Source organism: Amphiura filiformis, chromosome 20, assembly GCF_039555335.1.
Source record: "Amphiura filiformis chromosome 20, Afil_fr2py, whole genome shotgun sequence".
Classification (NCBI taxonomy): Eukaryota; Metazoa; Echinodermata; class Ophiuroidea; order Amphilepidida; family Amphiuridae; genus Amphiura; species Amphiura filiformis.
In genome coordinates, this window is record NC_092647.1 from 30,195,394 (window position 1) to 30,211,526 (window position 16,133).

General features: G+C 36.1%; 1 protein-coding gene across 1 annotated transcript; it reads left to right on the forward strand.

Annotated features, from left to right (window-relative positions):
* The first annotated feature begins 2,565 nt into the window (after nt 1-2,565).
* LOC140142261 (protein eyes shut homolog) lies at nt 2,566-15,499 on the forward strand. Its single transcript, XM_072164228.1, has 6 exons — nt 2,566-2,569; nt 3,316-3,510; nt 11,596-11,721; nt 13,660-13,899; nt 14,510-14,737; nt 15,456-15,499. The coding sequence occupies exons 1-6, from the start codon at nt 2,566-2,568 to the stop codon at nt 15,497-15,499; spliced, it is 837 nt and encodes a 278-aa protein (XP_072020329.1).
* Nucleotides 15,500-16,133: the final 634 nt, after the last annotated feature.

Sequence of the window (16,133 nt, forward strand, 5' to 3'; positions counted from 1 at the left end):
TATTTTTGTGAAGTTGGTCAAAATCAAAAAAAAAAAAAAAAAAAAAACGGCTCCTAGATATTTTTATCTAGTTTTTAAAAATTAATAAGAAAAAAAATTTGGCCAAAGATGGCATTCCATTCTTCAAGGATTCGTCGTAGGTCATTCAATGTGGCTGCCTATGGGCTTCTCGGGCACGCACAACACGATCAAGCTGTACCCACAAGTGTTGATTCGGTTGAGGTCTGGCCCCCGGGTCTGACCTGATGGCAGGCCATTTTGGCTCTACTCCCATATTCTGTAGGTAGTCGTTGACTACCGTGGCTGTGTGGGGCGAGCGGTGTCATCTTGGAGGATTGCATTAGGTCCCAGATTGTGAAGATATGGGATTGCAGATTGCTGCACAGAATAATGGTCAATTGGGCAAATTCTGTTTGAGACCCCATTACATTCACAAGGCGTGTACCCAGCCGTGAAAAACGTGATTGATTCACTTTTGAAACTTGCCAAACTTTTGTTGAGGAGTTTATGTGTAGTGTAGAATAATATATAAGTTATAATGATATACAATACCATCATCAAGTTTTGAATATAGAATTATGAGAAAACAATTGTCAACAAACAAACAAACAAAAACAAACGCCAATAAACATTGAAAGACAAAAACAAAGCTTTGAATATAATTGTCAATTTTACAGTTATGAATGAAATGGGAATAAACAAAACCTCATAGGACAATTTTACTAGCAGATAGTCAGAATAAAGCATAACAGACTTCTAATGGTTGAGAAACTGTTTGTACTATACACTGTTAGCCTACACCGTTACCATGGTAATAACAAAGGCAATACCGTATTATATTTTTGCAATGCTTCTAATCATTGTACCAACACATTAAAACTCATTAGGATTAAGAATTCAACAGTTTGCCCCGTTTCAAATCAAACAATATAAAACCTATAATTTCGTTTGTAAAGTGAAATATTTTGCATGCGTACACTGGCGAGAAAATTTGCAGGATCCCTTTTTATTAATTAAAACGTGAAATGTGCGCATTTTTCCTTACGTTATTATAGACCAATCAAGAAATCTGCTGAAACATTTTAGAGCCATATATCATATTTGTTTTCCTTTGTTTCCTCTAGTTGTAATCACAAAAGTACTGCACTGATTATGGCTATAAAAATCTCGTATGTTAAGAGGTAACATGAAATTATACATTTCAATTAATTCCCAAAGAAGCCCACTTTGTCTGACGTCAAAATACCAAAGAAAGTTTGCTGTTGGGCTCTGTAAATATAAGGGCCCACGTCTTTTGAAATGCGAAATATTCATATTATTGAAGGCTATGAGTATAGACTCTACAGTCGATGCCATGAGATACCTATGCATCAGGTGAGTGCAGATAGCTGCCCTGTGTAGATCTACGACGTAGTGATCTTGATTATTTTTAGTCGAAATACCTTTGGTTTAGAAAGAAAACAATGTGATAGAGCAAAAAGAAGAAGAAGAAGAAGACGAAGAATTAAGAAGAAGAAGAAGAAGAATCTTATTTATTTATTTCTTATTTAACCTGGGGTGACGAATCAATGCACTAGCACTGTTCTCCCTTGGTTTCCGTGGTTCCCAGGTAAAGGAGGAGGAGGAAGAAAAGAAAAAGAAGAAGAAGAAGAAGAAGAAGAAGAAGAAGAAGAAGAAGTAGAAGAAGAAGAAGAAGAAGAAGAAGAAGAAGAAGAAGAAGAAGAAGAAAAGAAAAAAGAAAAGAAAAGAAAAGAAGAAGAAGAAGAAGAAGAAGAAGAAGAAGAAGAAGAAGAAGAAGAAGAAGAAGAAGAAGAAGAAGAAGAAGAAGAAGAAGAAGAAGAAGAAGAAGAAGAAGAAGAAGAAGAAGAAGAAGAAGAAGAAGAAGAAGAAGAAGAAGAAGAAGAAGAAGAAGAAGAAGAAGAAGAAGAAGAAGAAGAAGAAGAAGAAGAAGAAGAAGAAGAAGAAGAAGAAGAAGAAGAAGAAGAAGAAGAAGAAGAAGAAGAAGAAGAAGAAGAAGAAGAAGAGGAAGAGGAAGAAGAGGAAGAAGAGGAAGAAGAGGAAGAAGAGGAAGGAAGAAGAAGAAGAAGATGAAGAAAGAAACGAAGGACGAGGAGAAGAAATTGAAGGAGATAAATAACGAGAAGAATGTCATTGCTTTCGTATTGCTATTGTTCATCGTGCATTTCATTCGAGGCAACCATACGTTATCGGCCTGGTATGTACATGTTAGGCGATATTATTTACATTTTGAAATTATACTTAAAGCTAAATCTTACCTCATGACCCCTAAGGACCCATTGATACTTAAATACTGTTTACTTTATAATGTTTGTGTATGCAATGGGCTGGATAATAGGATATTTATAAAAACAGCATTGCACTATTTCACATGATCATTACCGCGCGAATCATTCATACCAATAAGATCGTATTAATGAGTACTCTGTAACATCTGGGATTATGGATTCTAGAATGCATGTAATGTTGGTTTTGACGTTCGTGGCATTTGCGACAGTAAATGCGTTTGCTGCGAAAGGTAGGAGCTTGAAAGGCAACAATCTTAAAATGGGTAAGTTATTGTGATAGTTAAACATGCGTTTAATTTAATATAATTTATTCAATCGAAATTTTCATCAAACTTGCGTATGACTGTAATATCTCGTTGTGCGATTTAATCTACGAGATTATAGCTAACGGCTAATTATGAATGCATTCATAGCCTAGGCACTGGAAAGAAATAGTGATTTTCGTTTATTGCTGTCATTAGTGTGGCTCCAAATTTAAAGGGCAAAATTTGAAATGACATTTTAACATTTTGTGGGAAATCTTACAATACTGCTCTTATGGATACCCTGATGGTACAAAATGGTAAGTGAAAGCGAGGAAGGCATGGCATGGCACGATGTCTTAGAATTCTAAACATGCCTTTGTATGTTTTAAGTATAACTTTTAGAATACTTATAAATAGCATTTTTGTTTGCTTTTATTGATGCCGCCCTCAGCATGCTCAGAGATACACTACTGCTGTCCAACAACTCTTGAGTTAAAGCATTAGAATCACACGTACCGTATACTCACTGTACTGGCACTGGATTTGGTACTGCAATGGTAGTCCAAAGTACCCAGGAAGTAGCTGGGCAACAGTGCTCCCCTGATGTCAACAGTATTAGGAATCTGGTAGCGTAGCAGGTGTAATTATGTTAATGAGTTCTGCATTGTTTCAAGTACACTTCAAAATAATCCTAGTGTTCAATACAAATGTTTGCCAGTACTATATTCTTAATGTATAGCGTTTGTATATCGAAATTATTTCAGAACCTGGCATTTTACATAAATTGACCAAATCTGAACGTCATATTCGTCACAAGCGTGACAGCTGCATGCAATGGATGGCAGCAAGCAATAACTGTTACGGTCACGGTGAATGTAGAATGGATGATGTTGGAGCACATTGTGTGTGTCGTGATGGATGGACAGGTGCTTTCTGTGCGATTGCACCAGCAGCTCCAGGTAATGGTTGCTTAATTATTTATTTATTTATTTATTTATTTATTTATTTATTTATTTATTTATTTTTATTACTTTTATTAATTAATTAATTAATTATTCATTTATTTGTTTATTTATTTTTATTATTATCCACGACACTGAAATAAAGAAACCCTCACACCAATTTTGGACCTCTTGTCAGTCATTCAGAAAGAACGCATAATTTATTCGTGCAATGCTTTGAGAAAATTCATTGAATCAGCCAGCTAATATTTATTGATTTATGGTCAACTTTTTCGCTCGCGGTAATTACCCGACCGAGCCTCCCAAACAATTACTTCGAAAGCCAGTTGCGCCTATAAACCAAAAGTTCCCTTAACAGGGAATGCACTATCTAACGATCGAGAAAATATAAAGACTCCATCTAACAATGGATAGAATGTAAAGACTGCATCTAACGATGACAATATAAAAAGCCGCGGACTTACATATATCAAAAGAAATTAAATGGCTGACCCTCTCTCATTTTCATATTATATTCATATTTAGATTACATGGTGGGCATCAGTAGAAACCAACGCCAAATCTTCTAGTAGGCAAATACCCCCGAGATTGGAAAGACTAAATAGAATTTATTAATGTAATATATGTATAATTATGTACATTAAATTGATCATTTTAGAAAAATGATCCAAAAACTGTCCCAGATTCCTTGATACACATTGCCATGCTTTGAAAGCTTATGATATCGTATACATCACTCGGTTATGATGCCTACTCTAAATACAATAGGACAGCCTACCCTAGAATTCAACGCGATAACTAGCCGGCTGCGCAACCTCATAAAAACTTGATCACAATATTTCCTTTTTATATTTTGTTGAACAAGAAAAATCTGAGGGCATAGTACTTGGCCCCTGTCTAGCTACCCCATGCCAACCTGGTGTTGATTCCTTCCTTCCCGCTATACACAACATTCATCAACCAAAATACCGCCCAAGACTGAAATGGCATAAATTTTAACAATTTTACTAATGCTTCTGAAGAAGAAGCAACTTAACCACTATTTTACAACGATATTTGAACATTTATAACTGCGCCACCGCATAAAAACGTGTTGCTGAATTAGAACTGAACCTGAAATGATCTATTTGCGCACTCTCACACCTTAGTCATATTATTACGCACGGAAAGAACATCAGTATATTCTAACCCGAGGGCTCACAACCAATTATGTTTTCCTTTCTCCTTCCAGACACAAAATGGTACAATTTAAAATTAATTTTACTAGTGCTTCTGAGGCAGAAGCAAACTTCACCACACTATTTCACTGAGAATAATATTACAGCTGCGCCACAGAATAGAACATGTTGCTGAGATAGAAACTGAAGCTGAAGTGAACTACTCACACACGTACATCCATATAGTCACACTATTATGCAACACAAAAGACCCGTGACATCCAACATATTCTGATTTCATTTCATTCTTAATTACATTTTGACTTAATGATGAAACCTTTATGTGATTTTTCTCACTCTTGCGATACTTATTTATGACGCCCAATCCACTATTTTGATCAATTTTAATCCGATCAACCCTGACATAAAGGGAGTGGTGGGTGGGAAAATTGTTACGCCCGCTCTGAATGCTTGACCGACAAAGAATGAATCCAAATAGCGACAACCCGTGCTGAAGTCCTGCCCGCGAAACTATCACGTGACTTCACTACGGAAGGCGATTCCAGCCACCGGGAAAATAGTGAAACTATCACGACTTCACTACGGAAGGCGATTTCAGCCGCATGGATAATTGTGTTTTCATTCGACAAGCGAATTAAACTGCATTATCCACGACACTGAAATAAAGAAACCCTCACACCAATTTTGGACCTCTTGTCAGTCATTCAGAAAGAACGCATAATTTATTCGTGCAATGCTTTGAGAAAATTCATTGGAATCAGCCAGCTAATATTTATTGATTTATGGTCAACTTTTTCGCTCGCGGTAATTACCCGACCGAGCCTCCCAAACAATTACTTCGAAAGCCAGTTGCGCCTATAAACCAAAAGTTCCCTTAACAGGGAATGCACTATCTAACGATCGAGAAAATATAAAGACTCCATCTAACAATGGATAGAATGTAAAGACTGCATCTAACGATGACAATATAAAAAGCCGCGGACTTACATATATCAAAAGAAATTAAATGGCTGACCACTTTCTCATTTTCATATTATATTCATATTTAGATTACATGGTGGGCATCAGTAGAAACCAACGCCAAATCTTCTAGTAGGCAAATACCCCCGAAGATTGGAAAGACTAAATAGAATTTATTAATGTAATATATGTATAATTATGTACATTAAATTGATCATTTTAGAAAAATGATCCAAAAACTGCCAACCAAGTTCCTGGACAAGTCAAGGAACTTGCCAGACTCCCCGCCCCCTCTGTTTGCACTTTATGCTTTACATGCCATCTACTCCTCCGCCGTGCTTTGCGGTGAAGAAAATGATTGACGGTTCATTCAACCAATGCATTAGCCATGTTATAATTTGGAATACCCAAAAGTCTGACAAGTAAGTGCAATAAATACTACTAGGTGATAAAAGGTTTAGGCTTTAACTAGGTTGACGACATGACACTGGATCAACCGACATGAGCATTCGTACTGTTGGAAAGGAATACCTGAATAATTTGTTTATTGGCTAATTCTTCCTATCTTTTGGGTAGATTTACGTATGCGAAAACCCAATGCCAAACAAAGCAAACAACCCCATGATAATTACTTCATTATTGGAATTGTTGGAATTTTCATCCCTCAGAGCCTACATGTGATGTTCACATGTAGGCCCTACATATGTCACTGTCGACTTCTCATAGCCATTGTTATATTTGCCTAGATTGGAATAACCCAACAAAAGAATATCTGAATAATTTGTTATTGGCTAATTCTTCCTATCTTTTGGGTAGATTTACGTATGAGAAAACCCAATGCCAAACAAAGCAAACATGCCCCATGATTATTAGCCTACTTCATTATTGGAATTATTTGAATTTTCATCCCTCAAGGCCTACATGTGATGTTCAAATGTAGGCCCTATATGCCACTGTCGACTTCACATCTTTTGACAAATGCCCATACATGTTTCCTGCCCACTAAGGTGAATTTCCTTTTGTCTCTGGGTGTAACAACTAGGTGACCCTATTTAACATTCTGACGTACATACACCCGGGACATACACCGTAGAAGATCATACCGTAATTTGATTAATAAATGTGACCGTACACCACGAATGAGCCGTAAATGTCCTCAAATGTATTCTGAGTTACAGTGTAAAATGGGCATGAAGGTCGTATTCATGGGTACCTCAATTTGGTGCTACGTGTACCTCATTTAATGAGATACATGTAGCACCAAATTGAAATACCTATGAATATGACCTTCATGCCCATTTTACACTGTAACTCAGAATACAATTGAGGACATTTACGGCTCATTCGTGGTGTACGGTCACAAATAATATTTATTTCTTATATAGCGCAATTGCATCAAAAGAACTCAAGGCGCTTTACAAAACATGGTATTAAATCCACATACATTTGTAAAAAATGAGAAGAATATTTGAGTTTACAATATTTAGAACATACAAAGAGTTCGAGCAAATATATTAAAGCCAGTTTAAAAAGACAATCAAAATATTGCACCGCGTAAGCCTAAATGGACATGATTGATCAAGATGCAATTAACTGTGAAATATACATTATAAACCACGCAAAAATAGCAAACAATGCACACAGTACATATTGCACAACATAAATGCAACAGTAATTTCGAGATCAAAAAGCAAGAAGCCATGCAATATGCATTATGCAAAAAAATTAATTTGTCTTCATTTAACATGTTTAATAGACACAATTTAAAACCACAACTCTGTCTTACCAACTTGCGGTGAAGATTTCTGTTCTTTGTTTGTACAATAAGAGCATAAAATACCATAACTTGATAATAAGGATGAATTCTGGACTTAATTTGATAGATCCACCTAAGCAAACTATTTACCTTCCATTTGTTGTGTAAAAATCGCTCTACTACATTTAGCCATTAACTATATATATGTAATATGTTACTATGACTTTTATGCTGCCTCTAAGTGAATACCTAAGTCTATATATAATAGCCCTTTTTGATAGCTGTAATACTATAAAATTGTTTAACTTAATATTAATAATGACCATGAAGAGATCTGGTCTTCGTTTGGTAGATACAGGTAAGAAAATATTTGCCTCAAATTTGTTAAATTTCCCAAAAGGTAAACATAATTCATCTTTTTTGTTTTATTCATCTGAACCCCGTCAATAATATATAGTAATAATAAAGAAACATTTATGAAGCGCTAAAACAGAAGTCGCTAAGCGCTTCCAAGGCATGCCCTAAATACCAAATTATACAACAAATTATAAATACATCAAACATGATAATTCAAATTCAAATTTACATATCAAAATAACATCAAAGTACAGAAAGCATGATAAGCACACCAAAACTATATAAAGCAGGTAATATTGAAACAAAATTATAGCAATATCATCATAAAATCAATGTACATGAACATATGCCATAGAGTTAAAAAGAAAACCACCGAGTTTTTCGAAAAAAGCAGAAGAAACATCCGTGGCCCGTCACAAAGAGGCCACATTGCACGCTATTATTAAAAATGACGATGCGATAAAGAAGGGGAGAGGTTGCTAGTACTTCACCCTTTATGGATACACAGATCCAAAATACACAAATGGCAAGGCATCAATATTTGCGCATAACGTCTGATTTGATGAGTAATATTTCAATCCCATTGTTTTCTGCCATAACGCTTGTCGCTATTTGTCCAACTCGCCAAAGTCAAGTTGTTCGATGTGGAATGACCCTTGTTTGTACCAATATATCAAAGATAATTCATGCAATAACATATTTGGTTAGTTGCTACCGAGATAAAACTCGCTAATTTCACCTACTTGCTTTCGGGTCAGTCGAGCGCTTAATGTATGGAATTTTATTAATCGAATGATCCATTGATGGCACCAAAATTATTCTTCCATTCCCTCCAACTGTATCCTTACTATGCTTCCTGAATTGTTTAACCTGGATAGATTGCCAAAGAATTGTATAAGCTCCTTCCACTGATACCAACTTGATATTAAAGTGTTGACCTTTCCATCAAGCTACGATGAGCTGATCTTCGTCTATTGCTCACTGCCAATACCCATCCATAGCCATGTTAGAATTCAGTTCCATAATTGCTGATGCTATTTTTACTTGCACGAAGCACTGTATAATATGTTAATATTCGAGATGCAATAATACTCAATTTGAGGAAAACACTGTATTTTAATGAAGATGTAGTAGATCCTTTGGTTATCTTTGCCTGTACTAAATATAGTTAGCTTGTTGTAGGCCTACATACTATAATTCTCCCCATATAGAAGTTCCGTTCTTTCTTCTATCGTCCTTCCTTCTATCCCCGTCTCGTAGAATCCATACGACCTGCAATTAAAAGACAGAAGAAAGGGAAGCAAATCCTGTATGCAACTTTATAGCCCACACCGAATACTGTATGTCATATACATGTATGTATATTATGAGCCTCATATATATTCTACACTCCAACTCCTTTATTAATTTATACCACTTTCACTTTCAGACAACCTTTAACCTGCCAAAACTGTGATGAAAACAAATTCTAGTTGATGCCGAAGAATAGCAAATGACATTTTTATTTAGTTTTGTTTTTCGCCAAGACGGAAACACGCATGGCTTCCACAATAAAAAAGTTTGCGCTAAACTGTTTGAAATTGATAATAAAATTCGCTAAAAAAAATAAAATAGCCATTAGGCCTATATCCTCAGAGAAAGTTTCCAATTCCGAACCGAAATTTTGAACATGATTTTTTAACCTCACCAGTATGGGATTCATAAACATCCATACGTATAACTGTGACAACCCATCATGATATGTTATAGAAATGGCCACCCGCATGATTCATCAATCTTTAGTATTCATGAGTACCAATAATTGTGATAACACATTATAAGAGTGATCACTGTTCATGCTCCATCGGCTACGAGTTTATTACGTAGCGTGTAAAGATTGGTTACGCATTCATGAGGTTCTAATTTCTATTGTATTACTTTCTGATGTGATATACACGCATCTATTCAATTCTATGTCACTTCAATCGTGCTTCAATGAACATGGTGCATAGCATGATAACCATAGAGGTCGCGTCCCTGAAGTCATGAATAGATTACGTAGGCCTATTTGTATTGTTATAAGAAAATTAACCCAGGTTTTCTACCCATGGCCTCCGAGCTGAAATACAGCAAGATTATAACGTTAGATTGAAATGCAACCTGTATGTACTAAAGTAGTTATCTGGATCTATTCTCCATAGCTAAAACCCAATTATTCACTGCTAATAAAACTGATTAACGGCAAAGTTTAACAAATTTATTGATGAAAGCAAATATCTCACCGATTTATCCCCTGTTCTTAGTCATCGGTCGTTGCCATTATGTTCCAGCATAAAAAAGGTCTCGTAACGCCTGGCCTCCTCAATATAGGCCTACTTGAATCGAGTAATTTACACAAATTTATGCAAACAACATCTTGATTATCTGCTGCCGTCACAGTTTATTCCATGTGAAGAAAGCTGTATTGTATAAGCTTGCTGATTTAATACGGACTCTTCGTTATCCAATAACCATGATAAATAGAGAGAGAAAATTGTTACGCCCGCTCTGAATGCTTGACCGACAAAGAATGAATCCAAATAGCGACAACCCGTGCTGAAGTCCTGCCCGCGAAACTATCACGTGACTTCACTACGGAAGGCGATTCCAGCCACCGGGAAAATAGTGAAACTATCACGACTTCACTACGGAAGGCGATTTCAGCCGCATGGATAATTGTGTTTTCATTCGACAAGCGAATTAAACTGCATTTTTATGGTTTTTTATTCTTTATTTATTTATGTATTTATTCATTTTAAATAATATTTATTTGCAGACCTGCATTTTGATCTTGATTAAGTTTAATATATAATTCTGAATTAATTTATTAGTAATGCACTACTTTTAAGTTTAAAAACATAATAACAATTATAATATTAGTAATAATATTGATAAGATTAATAATAATAATAACAATAACAACAACAACAACAAGATCATTATCATCATTAATGACAACATTATCAAAATAGCAAATATTGTACCTTTCTATAATAATTCATACTATCAAATTTATGAATTCAAGCTGTGCTTAACAACTAATGTGCCATCGTTTTTTAATTAATTTGATAGCCTATAATTTGTGGGAATATTATTGGTGATATTAAAAAGTTACGTAATATGTTAATCTGTACAAGATCCGTCTAATTGCAATAAAGCAATCCTAAATGATTCCTAAATGGATTTGTTGAATAATTTAAATAAATTGTTTGTTTTGGTAACGTATCTGCTAAGGGACAAAAAATCACAGTGATCTATAATGGGCTATTCCAAAAATAGGTGCACACCCCCTATAGAGGAGTAAATTTTCAATCAAAGAAATGTCCGGATTTCCAAGCCTGCTTTCTGAAAATGACTGGAATTCCAGTTGCCAATGTTACTGGAAAAAGCTTGGAAATCCAATCAAATTAAGGAAAAATCACGGAAATGTTAAAAATGAGCTCTCAAATGGCGGATTTTCCGGATATCCGAACTCCTCTATAGGGGGTGTACATCTATTTTCTGGAATAGCCCACCAACACTCAATGTACAGTGTCATTCATACAGATTCATCAGCAATCCTATGTAGCTTCATGTGGTGCGATTTAATGAGTTCTATACGCCGTGCATAAAATGGTTCAATCCCCACTGATTGTGCATAGTGGTTCTCTCTAGTTATCAATAATGGCAGTTCTTCCGACAGTTATATTCTGTTTTAGTACATAATGATTAGAAATATAATAGTAATACTAGTGAAATCATGTTTTAGATATAGATCACTATTTTCACGTATAAAAAGAAAATAATATGGTGTTGTTTTATTTTGTCTTCTAGTTGACGACAATCCGTGTGCCCGATCTCCGTGTATGAATGATGGCATGTGTTTCCGAGCTGCAGATAGAAATGCTTACGTTTGTATTTGTGGATCGGGATTTTCGGGAACACATTGCGAGAATGCAGGTATGAAATGATCAAAACTGGGCTATTCCAGTTTAAATCCATGCATGACATGACCTTAATATCCCAACGCAGATCTCAAACGCAGGTATCCATTTAGGATTACCAATTTGAAATTCACTTTACCTGTGATAACGGTTTGTAATCCATATGGGGTGTGTGTATTTCAACTGGAATAGCCTAATAGAGGGTTCCCATGGATACTGTTATTCATACACACAACATTACCCAGAGAAGCTAATGATGGTAAGGGATGGAATCAAAACTCGACCAGTGGCTGACCGGCGGCTCCGACCGGTTGCCATTGTTTAAAACAATAACAATCGGACGGAACCGGCTGTTAACTGCCGGTCGAGTTTTGATTCCATCCCTAAAGCGGTGTTAGACTGAGCCCTTAGAATGAAGACTGCTTTAATATATTTTAAAAGTTGTGTTGTTAACATCTTTTGTGTCACTATCATTTATACCTTTATAATTATGTAAAAAAAGTATGTTCGAAAAATGAACGTTTGCGACGTATACTTTGAAACGATAATCACTTGGATACTTCTCCTACAGTAGAATATTATCCATATATCAATGAACAATGGTTATTGCTTTAAAAAGTTATCCTTTGCAGAGTCTTGGTTTGCAGTGACGTAGCTTGTGCTACCATCACCTTGCCTTCATTCAGGGTATTGTTTTCAACTCTCCAATCACACTACCACCCGATAGATGGTCAAGTGTCAACAGATCACCGTAAATAGCGGGCAGGTCGTACCCGACGTCCCTGTTGAATGTAGGTTTTTGCTTCTTAATTCTACAATCAACAAGGACGTCGAATGCGACCTGCCCGCCATTTACGATGATCTGCTGACACTTGATCACCTATCGGTGGTAATATGGCTGGAGAATTGTAAACACTACGCTCAATGAAGACATCCTGATGATGTTGCAAGCTACGTCACCGCAACCATGACTTTGAAAAGATAATGACAGAGTCCAAAATCAGTCTACACGCTGCTAACAATGGTTATATACTTGAACAGAATACAAGTATTCTGTTCTCTTTGTATTAAGGGGGTACTACACCCCTCGATAAATTCGTGTCTATTTTTGCATTTTCTCAAAACTAATAACACACTTGTAAAAAAGTTATGTGTATTATAGGGGCAAGGAATCCAATTACTACACTGGAATTTCAGTGACCCAAGACAAGCGGTTCGTTATTTATGATAAGAAATAAGGTACCGCTAGGATGTACCTCATTTCCTATCATATATGCTGAACCGCTTGTCTTGAGTTACTGAAATTTCAGTGTAGTAATTGGATCCCTTGCCCCAATAATATACATAACTTTTGTTACCAGTGTGTTATTATTTTTTGAGAAAAATGCAAAAATAGTCACAAATTTACCACAGGGGTGTAGTACCCTCTTAAGGGTATACGATGTGTTGTTGGTCGAAGCACCAAAAAAATGTAGTTCACAGCATCTTGCAAAGTGAGCTTTAGCAAAAATTGCAATGCTTAATTCATAGCGAGCGTGGTTCTTGAGTTATGTTGTAAAGAGGGCTGAAACAACAACACTTTTGTAAAACGTACATAACTCATTAACAACAATAAATTAAGTAAGTTTTCAAAGTATATGATTTGTAGAATGAACATTTGCAAAACACTAAAGTGTTATTTATTAATTCAGATAATGAAAATCTTTTTTTTTTTGGCTGCTTCGATCAACAATACCTCGTATACCCTTAAAATACACACAAACACACACCCAACATACCACTCCCGATACCCACACCCCTACCTCTAGACACACCACACCCTACCCACCCCTCACTACAGATCCTATACCCATACAAATCGATAGATATCTTTGAACTTGTATTTCATTTCAGGTTATTTTGAGCTACTCGATATCGTCAATATTTTCACCATTTGCATTACTTTCATTTGCAGAACAACCGGAGCAAATCATTGACGACATCAATAATGGTAATAATGAGAACGACGGTTCTCCTGCAAATGATCAGCCCGCAAATAACGACAATGCTCTATCCGATATGGACACTGATGCCTTATGCGCACAGTTATACATGCAGTCTAGAAGATGCAATGGTCATGGATACTGTCGAGTGGATGATACGGGTGCTTTCTGCAGATGTACAGATGGATGGGCTGGAAACTTCTGTCAAAATAGTATGTTTCGTAATTTGATTCAATTAGTAATAGCTTAAAAGCTCTGGTAACAACGGTTATACAGTATGTTTGAGGGACATAAGAGCACATCAGACATCGAACTGTATTCTGAATACGAGGATACGAGGAATGTTCATCTGGTATCACATAATTTTGATTTTTTGAAATTGGCAATATAATACAAATTTTATGGCATATTATTGAAAATTGATATTTTTTCATTTTCATATTTAGCAGTCTTTGAAGTAAAATTTATAAATCTAATGATATAGTGCATGTAGCTTGGAGGAACATTTTTGTTATGACACTGACTCTTTTCTAGTCTTTTCAAGACATACGAGACTGTCAGGTCAGCAGACAACATTCAACTGATATAATTCAAATGTATAATGCGTATAATCCTTTACATTTTACTCCAACTAGCGCAAAATAATGACAATACGAACGACCTCACAACAGACAGATCTCCAGCAGATCGACATGGACTCGGATGTCTTATGCGCACAGCTATACATGCAATCTAACAGATGTGTCAGGTCAGCAGACAACATTCAACTGATATAATTCAAATGTATAATACGTATAATCCTTTAAATTTTACTCCAACTAGAGCAAAACAATGACAATACAGACGACCTCACAACAGAGAGATCTCCAGCAGATCGACAGCCTGTAAATAACGACGGTCCTCTGTCTGACATGGACACTGATGCCTTATGCGCACAGCTATACATGCAATCTAACAGATGTAGTAGACATGGATACTGTAGAGTGGACGATACGGGAGCTTTCTGTAGATGTAACGATGGATGGTCTGGAAATGTCTGTCAAAACAAAGGTATGTCTATAGAATACATGTAAATTTCAAACCCTATTTTTGGTTTTAGGTTGTTTTTTCGGGTTAAGAATGTTAGCTTTAGGGTTAGAATTATTTTTTTTTATTAATTATTTATATCTTGGTGTTCCGGAATTATGTCATAAAATATCGATATAATTTGCGTGGAAAAATGTTCGATCTCATAATACGTATAACAAGGCCCGTGCGTCGACGTACCCAGGAAACATAAAACGTTATTCGCTAAATGCGCTACGCTTAAACGCGAATAAAACATTTTCATACGCGCTGCCGCTGTTTCCCTAAACATAATAAATACACACAAAAACAACATTCACATGGGATATGACGCCTTGTCGCAGCAGCTCTGGACTTGGTGTTGTGCTGAATTACGTGATACATGCTAAAAGCCTATCCTTAGGCCTGCGTACGGTGCCGGACCAAAGATAAAATTAGGCTAGCTTAACCGACGAACACGACATTGAGAAACGCGTTCTTAAACATGTTAAAAAACAAAACCGAACCTCGTTCTGTTGGGATCTGGAAAATCTACCGGTATGTCCTGGCTGTACTAATTCCAGGAAAAAAAACCTACTCTTAAGCCTACTTACCAGACCAAGAGAAAAATTAGATCAATTTACCAACAAACTCCAAATTAGGAAAAAGCATTCTTAAAAAACAAAATCTAACCTTTTTCTCTTGAAATCTTGACAATTTACAGGTCTGTCCAGGGCGACCGCCAAGCGTAAAGTGAATCAAAAGTAATCACTTTCATTCTTCAATGAAACGCCTGAATAACCAATCGATCAATGCGATATTATTATACAATCGCTGAACAACTTTTGTTCAACAGCTGATAGCTCCGTAAGAAAATACATTTATTCGCTAAATGCGCTACGCTTAAACGCGAATAAAACATTTTCATACGCGCTGCCGCTGTTTCCTAAACATAATAAATACACACAAAACAACATTCACATGGGATATGACGCCTTGTCGCAGCAGCTCCTCCCGTAAAGACCAAAGAACGGGCTTATCGAGAAAAGGGCTCAATTTACTATAAATATGCAAAGGCCCTACTTTGAACCGTGAAACCGATTAAACAATTCTCTAAATGTTAAAGCAAATAGTGAAATCGCAACTGCTCTCATTTTAAAGAGAAAACTTCTACATGATCTGATACAAGACATTAATCCATGTAGGCCTAATCACGTATACGAGCTTGAAGAATATCTTCAACACAACCGTATCTTTGGCATATTGTGAACGCAAACACTTTGCTACTTCACAACCTGACTGGGCCGCCGCATAATCATATTCCTCCAGATCTTGAGCTATTAGGCCTACTATAGGAAAAAATCCTTCAAAATTCCAGCGTGGGCATGCAGCATGCAATAAT